The 9,722-nt window shown below is 41.9% G+C and overlaps 3 protein-coding genes across 3 annotated transcripts; 2 read left to right on the forward strand and 1 right to left on the reverse strand.

Moving 5' to 3' along the window:
• The first annotated feature begins 168 nt into the window (after window positions 1-168).
• Window positions 169-2,387, forward strand: LOC105395209 (facilitated trehalose transporter Tret1). Its single transcript, XM_011567150.3, has 3 exons — window positions 169-390; window positions 488-623; window positions 860-2,387. Exons 1-3 carry the CDS (start codon window positions 367-369, stop codon window positions 2,155-2,157), a joined length of 1,458 nt encoding a protein of 485 aa, XP_011565452.3. The 5' UTR covers window positions 169-366; the 3' UTR covers window positions 2,158-2,387.
• Window positions 2,388-3,255: 868 nt separating this feature from the next.
• Window positions 3,256-4,586, reverse strand: LOC119691806 (facilitated trehalose transporter Tret1). Its single transcript, XM_048630921.1, has one exon. It carries the CDS (start codon window positions 4,567-4,569, stop codon window positions 3,274-3,276), a length of 1,296 nt encoding a protein of 431 aa, XP_048486878.1. The 5' UTR covers window positions 4,570-4,586; the 3' UTR covers window positions 3,256-3,273.
• A 1,947-nt stretch (window positions 4,587-6,533) lies between these two features.
• LOC105395212 (facilitated trehalose transporter Tret1) lies at window positions 6,534-9,022 on the forward strand. Its single transcript, XM_038109969.2, has 3 exons — window positions 6,534-6,659; window positions 7,226-7,361; window positions 7,675-9,022. Exons 1-3 carry the CDS (start codon window positions 6,636-6,638, stop codon window positions 8,979-8,981), a joined length of 1,467 nt encoding a protein of 488 aa, XP_037965897.2. The 5' UTR covers window positions 6,534-6,635; the 3' UTR covers window positions 8,982-9,022.
• Window positions 9,023-9,722: the final 700 nt, after the last annotated feature.

The raw sequence follows: 9,722 nt of genomic DNA on the forward strand, positions 1-9,722 counted from the left end.
CAATCACGGGACCTAGACCCAACGGACACAAATTAACCACTGAGCCATCGCGTCCACATAATGTCACACAACAACTATACATAAGAATGAAATTAATTAACAATGTTTGTCAGTAGATACAGGTGCAAAATATACCTAATTCTGAATATTAATAATTTTCTTAGTAAAACCTTGAATGCGTTTGTGACCGTATGATCCTATGTATGTACGATAATGAACTTATAAAATATTAAAATATGTATCAGTATGCTCATTCACTTCAGCAGTGTATTTACAATTTTATAGACAAACTTTATTTAGAATTTTATTTATGATAGTGCTGTGAGACTAGTTGTACCTGTAAAAAGATAATTTTGCGTGTAGCTAATGGTTGCACCAGTGATAAAACAAGTGAGTAAAACACCTTTACTGTTGGTATTAAGTCCTTATTGCACCAATTTGGCTCTGGATAACTAACTGTTATTTATCTTTCTTTATTCTGTTCCAGTCATGGGTGGCTCTGGCAGCGCTAATAAACCACTTGGGCAATGGAATAATCCTCAGTTACTCCTCATCACTGCTACCGCCGCTGATGGCTGAAGATTCACCCATAAAAGTGGATCTTAGTACGGCGTCCTGGCTGGGTGAGTAAAAACCTGTAATCATTATCATCAGCCCATAGTTACGTGTTCCTTAGTAAGATTAAAGCAAAAAATTACTTGCTTTTTCGAGGGAATGAAGATGATGATCTCATGGGGTTTCGTCTTCGATGTTCACGAAAGATGGATGCATTTTTTTGCAGAGTTGTAGCCTACGTCTTTATTATTGTCCTGCATTCATGCAAACTTATCTGAGTACTAATTTTAAAACCCTATTGCAGCCTCATCTGTAGGTATCGGCATGCTGCTCGGGGACGTCGCAGCCATCTACAGTCTCAGGAAACTGGGCAGGAAGTGGTCCCACGCACTCGCCATCCCAGTAGCCATCCTCGGCTGGGCCCTCATCTACCTCGCCACAAACATCACCACTCTCATGATCGGCAGAGTCTTAACAGGATACGGTGTTTCCACCACCTACGTCATAGGGTGTTGCGTTATATCCGAATACACCGCTCCAGAGGTGCGCGGCATACTGTTCTCTCTGAAAACTTCATCTTTCGCCATCGGCAGCTTTGGTTTGCACTTCCTTGGTACATACTACTCTTGGAGGACGGTGGCCGCGGCGAGTACGATACCTCTGCTGGTGAGCCTGGCCATCACCCTCACGTGGCCCGAGAGCCCGGCCTGGCTGCTACTGCAGGGGGACTACAAGAGAAGCGAGGAGACCTTCTACTGGCTGAGAGGCACCAGCGAACGGACGGTCAAGGAGTTCCAAGCCATGGTGCAAGCGCAAAGAGAGCGAGATCAGAATGCAACTAAGAGGAAAAATCTCAAAGAGAATCTGATTCATTACCGCAATTTATTGCAGAAGAAGGAGTTCATGAAACCGTTGGTCATTAGTTTTTTTGCGATGCTGTGCATGGAGAGTTCGGGACGGCATTATATACCGTCGTTTTCCACTACCATCATGGCTGAAATCCTACCTGATGCTAATTTGACCGATAGCTCCGTCTTTATATTAAGCTTTGATGTTATTGCCTTAGTAGGTGGTGGCGTATTGTGTACTCTCGTTAAGAGGTTTAGCCGCAGGACTATTCTGTTTTTAAGTGGTTCTGTCTCAGTTGTGACTCTTTGGTCTTTCTCATTGTATGGTTATTTGATTCATACTGGGGTTGTAACGAATAGACCATGGGTTATAATGACAATGTTGATAAGTTTCATTGTTTTGTCAAATATCGGTATCATAACAGTTCCTCTAGTAGTAATAGGTGAGATATTTCCAGTTGCTTTTAGAGAATTCTCAACCAGTCTTTCTGCTGCTTTTTCAGCAATAATTCTGTTTGTGATTTTAAAATTAACTTTATTACTTATAGCTTCTATAACATTGTACGGAGCATTCGCAGTATTTTCTGTTTTATTACTGCTAAGTCTGCTTTATTTGTACTATAATCTGCCAGAGACTAGAAACAAAACGATGCAAGAAATTGAGGATTACTTCAAGCATGGTAAATTCGTTGAAAGGCAGTTTAAAAACGAATTTGGTCCAGAAAAAGAAGCTATGCTTTCATCAAAACCTTGAATCCTTTAGATTTATTGTAAGTCATACTTACCATTTCGAACCAAGGTGCATCTGGCGAATCCTGGAAACTGGTCCAAGACCAAACTATCTTAAGTCTTTCACCAATCGATGGTTTGGTGCTATATACGTATCAAACTCGGATCACGAAGACGAGGGGCTCAGGGCTTCATACATTTGGTTTCGGCATATAAGTTCCCTGCTCTCAACGACCAGATCTGTAGGGCATTTATTTCGGCAAATACCTACTCTATGCTGGAGTCACCCGATGCGCGATGCAAGCCGGCACGGATGGAAAGAAGTCAGAAGGGGGTTTACATGAATGCCATTAGGATCGTGGTTGAACACAGATCATATTTATAAGGAATGCCACATAATGTCAGCACATTTACGGCATTTCGCGAGACCATCTGGGTCTGCTGTTGAAAGTGTGCGGTGAGCCTAAAACATGACAAATTTTATGTAGCTGGCCAATACTTAGGGCTTTCACACATAAACATATACCACGACGTGGATTCATGCAAACGTCTCCTTCGCACTCACAGGTGTTCAATGGGAGAGAGCGAAAGAGTTGCACGACGCAACGACGTATTGTGTTTATGTGTAGGAGACCTTACAGTATGTAAGGTCTCCCACACATTTAATGCCGTTGAAACGATAGAAGTGTGGAGTTTTGAGGCAAGAGAATTCATGGTGAAACTCAGCCAGGCCCAGACGACCACTCCTGGAAGGTAAATTCTAGCTGATCTTTTTATAAGCATGGCGCAGTGTGGCACGGAAAAGTTTCATAAAATTATTGTGGTGTGGATTATTAATAAGAAAAATTTATTTTGTAGGTACTTGTTAAGTAATTTATTTTAATATGCTAACTTATTAAAAAAAAATATTAAATTATATAACTGTTTTGTAAGAAATATACAATTTATATAGGTACTTATTATCATTGGTTTTTTTATTAAACTGGTCGTACGTACCCATCTTTCCCTTACCTACCCTACTCACTCCCCTAGTTAGTTAAGTCTAAAGACCACAGGTAAAAAACCTAATCTGATAAGGGTAGGTCGGAAATGAACTAATTTAAACAAAAGAAATTATAAGTAGATAGGTACTTATCAATATTTAATAAATTGTCGTATCAGGTTTATCACCAACCATAGCCTGTGTCTCCGGGTCATCCACATTCAATTGCCTTTCAATAAATTTCCCGCACACAAAGAAATCCTCAATTTCTTGCATTGTTCTATTCCTCGTCTCAGGAAGACTGAAGTACAAACATATCAAACTTAACAATAGCAACAGAGCGATCACTGCAAATGTGCCGAACACTGTGATGTGAGTGAACAATATTAATGAAACTTTCAAAACAACAAACAATAACACGGTTGCGCAAAAACTAGCGACCGCAAACCCAGTCTCTCTAACACACAGTGGAAATAACTCGCCCTTAACAACATACGGTATTGTTGCAATACCGAAATTTGCACCCATTAGATAACTAATTAAAATTGACACTAATATTCTAGGCCTACTAGAGACCAAGCCCGCGTGTATCAAATAACCATACATGGAAAATGCAGATAAGGAAACAACAGAGAAAATACCGCTAAAAAATAAAATGGATCTACGATTTAAAAACTTAATAGTAACGCAAGAGATCACGCTGCCTATCAAAGCAATCACATCAAAGCTCAACACGTAGATAGACGCATCCATTTTTTCCGGTAAGATCTCTGCCATGATTATAGTAGAATACGCTGGAAACACATGCCGTCCAGACGCTTCCAAACACACACACAGGAAAATATACGAAATCATAGGTTTTGTGAATTCCTTCTTCGTTAACAACACGCGAACGTAAACCAGTTTTTCTTTTACACTTTTGGGTGTCTGTGTGTTGAGTGCCCGCTCGTGCTGCGCCTGCAGCATGGCCTGGAACTCCCGCTGTGCGCGCGCGCCGGAGCCCCGGAGCCAGCGGAAGGCGTCCCCGGCGCGGCGCCGCTCCCCGCGCAGCAGCAGCCACGCCGGGCTCTCGGGCCACGAGCTCGTCACGCCCAGGCTCGCCAGCAGCGGCACCGTCGCCACCAACGCCACCGTCCTCCAGTGGAAACACATGCCCATCAAGTGAGTCAGCAGAGTACTCGCAACGAAGGAAAACGTCTTCAAACTGAAGAGCAAACCCCGGGTTTCTGGAGCAGTGTACTCTGAAACCACACAGAGGCCTACGTTGAAGCTGGCCATGACAAACACGCCTCCCAGGAGTCGGCCGATGATGAGCGTGGTGACGTCAGAAGCGAAGTAGATGAGGACCCAGCCCAGGACGCCGGGGATGATGGAGAGGAAATGAGCCGTTTTGCGACCCAGTTTCTTAAGGAGGTAGCTCGCTGTTATTAGGCCGAAGACCATGCCGACGGCCATAGATGAGGCTGAAAAGGAAAGGTTTTAAGAAATACGTTAATAATAAACACAATGTACTTATATTATCTAATTACGGAGGTATATAATATGATTATGATAAATCTTTCAACTAGCCGGCCGGCAGCACACCGACGTTAACATGTGTCATTATCATCAGCCTATAGCAGTCCACTGCTGGACGTAGACCTCTCCCAAAGCACCTTTCGCTAGTCGTCACCCATCTAGCCTAGTACCTACCTATACGTCTGTGATAGCCTACTTACTAATATTATAAAGGCGATAGTTGGTGAGTATGTGTGTGAGTATTGAGTGTGTATTTTTGTTAATTCTTCACGTCAAAACGGCTGAATGAATTTTAACGAAAGGTATGGAATTAGCTAACACCCTGGATTGACACATACTTAAGCTACTTTTTATCGCGTAATATTACTCCCACAGGAAAACTTTTTAAGGCGAAGCTCGCGGGGACAGCTAGTGGTATGATAAATCTTTCAACATGGTAGCGGCACGGCATTTCATACAAATAAGTACGTATTTGGTGTGTGCATTTGGTCAGCTCACTGATGAATAAATAGGTTCACTATCGTGTGTAGTGTCTCTTGAAAGCAAATTTACCGAACCAGGAGGCGGTGCCGCGGTCCATCCTGATCGGCGACTCCGGGGCGGCCAGCGCGGGGACCAGGGCCGCCGGGAAGCTCATGATGCAGCCGATGCCGAAGTTGCAGAGCAGGCTGGCCAGCACTACCCATGACTGGAATAGCATGTTGAACAGTTTGTACAGTCACGAGGAATGATACTAAGAGGACTAGGCCTAAACCCTTCCTTCATTGGAAGGAGACCCGTGCCCCAGCAGTGGGGACGTAATGGGTCGTGATGAACAATGATAATGTTCCAGTGACATATGGAATGGTAATGGCTGTTGGAACTCTGCCATTGCTCGTGAATGTATGGACTCTCGTGAGTGTCACTTTCACTGCAGGATATCAGGACATGAATCAAAGACTATAGGGATACCTCTATTTCCATAATCTCCACGCTTGGCGGGTTGGATATATGACACAACACAAACATTTAACACCCAATACCAGATACAAACATTCACGTTTACAAGTCTTTTCCAACTCCGCAATTTTTAAATAAAATGTTATTCCCACTCACTTGTTTCAAAACTGGAGCCACCATAGTGGCAAGTACTGGCAAGATATTGAAGATATTGCTATGGTATAAACCAATGATCCACCACCACTTATAAACACGAACTTAAGAACTACATATCTGATGCAAAGGACACATTAGGCAAAGTTAAAGGTTAATTCTGTTTGGTAAAGATTTGCATATTACCTATTAGCATAACAGGATAAATTTAGGATCAGATTCCGTGGTATTTATAAGTAGGGCTATCATATTCATATTAGTATATACTTGAAGCCACATGACATCTACTGGACATTTGGATTGATCTACTGGACATCTATAACTTTCCCCAAAAACATGAGCTCCAATAAAATTAATAGAGGGATAATCAGAGGGTCATTATGAACAACTCCGTTGTTTGACTTTTGAAAATTCGTGGAAAAAAAATTGGTTCTTTAGAGACAGGTAACTAAGTACTAAATGTCGCGTGAATTTTTGTTATGGTGAGCAGAATTTTCATTCAAATTTCGTAGAAATTACGCGTACTTACCAAGACCTGACAAAAGTTTACTAAGTACCTACCTACGAGTGGACTCGCGGGCGAAGGGTCCCATGCAACGCACTGCTCGATCGGTAATGAAAAACCCACACTAAGTGCCAATTTCTCCATTTTTGTGAAAGAAAAGAGACTGAATAAGTGTGGTTAGTGCCATTTTTTTCAGGCCACTGTATTTAGTCAGCTGCACCTATTTATAGGTAGATACCTACCTACTTAGGTATATTTTATACTATAGAAATCACAATTTACTGACATTTTAAATATTTTCAAGTTCACCAGTTGGTTTTTCGCACTTGCGGAAGAGAGTGCCTCAGTGGCTAACGCTTATTGTTGCGTGTTCTATTTCGTAATACACAGTCATATTCACATAACAATGGTCTCGCCACTAATCAAACAAGTAAGTACTAAGAAGCGTGACTAGGACACTATTTTTAGATAATATTTTCATAAATTGAAGCATTAACTATGTTCTTTTAAGGTAAACGTCCAGGTATCGGTTTCGTACGTTTCGGATCAAACGGTTTTTTATAAATATGTATGGAGAAACGGCGCCAGAAATGCCGATGAAGTAGACACACGTGTGTGAATTTCTGTAGTTCTGTACTAAGATTACTGAATGCGATACGTCCGTTGTGTACGATGCCGAAAGATGGACGCTTACCTTTACAACAAGACTTTGTTTATTTAAAACTCATTCTACCAACCACGTTTATTATTATGGCGTTTAGAGAGAGTTTAGCATTAGCATGTGTCAAAAATTTTGCTGAAACTGTTGCTGTTGATGAACCGTGTTATCACGGATTTTGAAAATCCGTGATAACACGGTTCATCAACAGTCGATTGTTCTATTTTCCGGCCAATCGACTGTTTATTAACCGTTCAGAATCTATCATTTTAGTATCTGAGATTAAAAACAGACTAGAGAGAAACTTAATAATAGAGATCATTATTATTTTGTTGCAGTCATGGATAGTGCTGGGCACGCTGCTGTGTCACTTCTCCGGCGGTGTGGTCAACAGCTACCCCGCCTGCCTGCTCCCCGCTCTGATGGCCAAGGATTCCCCCATCCCAGTGGACCGGGACACGGCTTCCTGGATTGGTATGTGCTTTATGTCAAGACTATTTTTGTTGGATTAGTATTGAAAAGGCTTTGATAGGTAATTCACTCATGGGCTATGTGCAGAGATAATGTGCAAATGAATAGTTACCTAACTGCAAATCGGCAATATTAGACCCACCATAAATAGACTCCTCCAATGCGGAGAGCAGACTTGCAGAAATGTCAAATCAACCAGTAGAATTTCGTAACAGTGGATTCACCCACCCACCCAAGCTGAAAACTCATCTCTTCTCTTTTCAGCTTCGGACGGCAAATGAATTGATAATTGATATGTACTATTTAATGTTTCCAGCTTCATCCATGGTGTTCGGAGGGTGGCTCGGCAACATTGCAGGCGCTTACTTCCTCGACAAGTTGGGTCGCAAGCTGTCCCACATCCTCTTCATCATCCCGAGCATCCTGGGCTGGCTGCTCATCTACTTCGCCACCAACGTGCCCATGCTGATCATCGGGAGAATCGCTAAAGGCTTCTCTCTGCTCGCCACCTACAATATAGGGCTATGCGTAGTGGCAGAATACACAGCGCCTGAAGTGCGCGGGCTCATGTTCAGTCTTAAAACATTGTCTTTCGTTGTGAGTACCCTTTTGACGCACTTGGTAGGAATCTATTTCCACTGGAGGACGGTGGCGCTGATCGCGACGGTGCCGCTGCTGGCGAGCCTGGGCGTGACGAGCTCGTGGCCCGAGAGCCCGGCGTGGCTGCTGCTGCGCGGGGAGCGGCGCCGCGCCGGGGACGCCTTCCGCTGGCTGCGCGGCTCCGGCGCGCGCGCACAGCGGGAGTTCCAGGCCATGCTGCAGGCGCAGCACGAGCGGACACTCAACACACAGGCGCCCAAAAGTCTCACAGACAAAATGCTACATTTCTTCAGATGGTTTACCAAGAGGGAATTCGTCAAACCTTTGATCATATATTTCGCTTTGTGCGTGTGTCTGGAAGGATCCGGACGTCATATTATCCCTGTGTTTTCAACGTCTATTATGACCGAAATTCTGCCTGAGAAGATGGATGTCTCGGTGTACATCATCAGCTTCGACATTATTTCTGTGATAGGCAATGTCATGTCGTGCCTCATAATTAAGTTTTTAAATCGAAGAACGATTTTATTTTGGAGTGGTTTTGTATCTGCTGCAATTTTGTCCATATTTTCTTTGTATGGTTATTTGATATATGTAGATGTTATGACCAGTAGACCTTGGTTGTTGGTGTCCATTTTAGTTTGCTATCTTATGGTTTCAAATGTTGGTATTTCCTCCTTACCTTTAGTTATATCAGGAGAGATATTTCCACTTGCTATTAGAGAGACATCCACTGCAGTTGCCAATTTTATTGCATTATTATTCCTTTTTACTGTTTTAAGAGTAACATTGATTTTGTTCAATCTACTGACAGTATACGGTGCCTTTGCTGTGCTAGCTATCTTGTTACTAATAAGTCTGATATACATGTACTATTATCTGCCAGAAACTAGGAATAAATCAATGCAAGAAATTGAGGATTACTTCTACTATGGGAGGTCTTATAAAAGGGAATTGACTAAAGACACAGACCCAGAAGTGGAGGCGATGGTTTGTTCTGTCGATGTGAACAAACCTTTGTAAACATGTAGGTTTAACCTTTTGGGTCATCATACCATAACTAATAATATATTACTTTAGTATAGTGCCACAAACTTATCTGTTCCGGTGACAGCTCAAAGAAATCTCTAATATTTCTTAATTCTATAAGATTTTAAGTTTGCTCGTATTGTTATTTCGCTCTTGTGGTGATAATAAACCCATCTAATGTTTTAAAATATACAATTAATTAGTAAGTAATGAGATATGGATCAATTTAGTTCGCTGTCACCGGAACAGATAAGTTTGTGGCACTATACTTATATAAATTTTATATACCTCGTCGCCTACCCTGTTACCAATGCAATATGCTTACATAAAACCCTTTCTTCATTGGAAGACTCGCGCCCCAGCCGTTAGGACATGTGGGGCTAGTATCTAGCTATTAAGTAGATTTTGTGTTATTATGTACCTAGTTGTAAGATCTCCAAATATTATTAAAAAATATAACTATTTATAAATAAAATAAAAGCTAAATATTAAAAGTTAAGTAAAATAAATATGAAACCGAATATTAATCCTAACTAATATTATAAATGCGAAAGTAACTATGTCTGTCTGTCTGTCTGTCTGTCTGTCTGTCTGTCTGTTACTCTTTCACGCCAAAACTACTGAACGGATTTGAATGAAATTTGGTATGCATATGGTCTAGACCCTGGGAAAGAACATAGGCTACTTTTTATCCCGGAATTCCCACGGGAAAACTTTTTAAGGCGTAGCGAAGCG

The sequence above is a fragment of the Plutella xylostella genome, chromosome 27 (assembly GCF_932276165.1).
Source record: "Plutella xylostella chromosome 27, ilPluXylo3.1, whole genome shotgun sequence".
In the NCBI taxonomy this organism is placed as follows: domain Eukaryota; kingdom Metazoa; phylum Arthropoda; class Insecta; order Lepidoptera; family Plutellidae; genus Plutella; species Plutella xylostella.

What these genes read in the sequence shown, in the direction of transcription:
- LOC105395209 (XM_011567150.3), top strand. Translation starts at nt 367, where the DNA reads ATGGTTGCACCAGTGATAAAACAA. An exon ending in TTGCACCAGTGATAAAACAA is followed by an intron (nt 391 to 487) that starts GTGAGTAAAACA and finishes ATTCTGTTCCAG; the next exon opens with TCATGGGTGGCTCTGGCAGC. An exon ending in TAGTACGGCGTCCTGGCTGG is followed by an intron (nt 624 to 859) that starts GTGAGTAAAAAC and finishes ACCCTATTGCAG; the next exon opens with CCTCATCTGTAGGTATCGGC.
- LOC119691806 (XM_048630921.1), bottom strand. Translation starts at nt 4,569, where the DNA reads ATGGCCGTCGGCATGGTCTTCGGCCTAATAACAGCGAGCTACCTCCTT.
- LOC105395212 (XM_038109969.2), top strand. Translation starts at nt 6,636, where the DNA reads ATGGTCTCGCCACTAATCAAACAA. An exon ending in TCTCGCCACTAATCAAACAA is followed by an intron (nt 6,660 to 7,225) that starts GTAAGTACTAAG and finishes ATTTTGTTGCAG; the next exon opens with TCATGGATAGTGCTGGGCAC. An exon ending in GGACACGGCTTCCTGGATTG is followed by an intron (nt 7,362 to 7,674) that starts GTATGTGCTTTA and finishes TAATGTTTCCAG; the next exon opens with CTTCATCCATGGTGTTCGGA.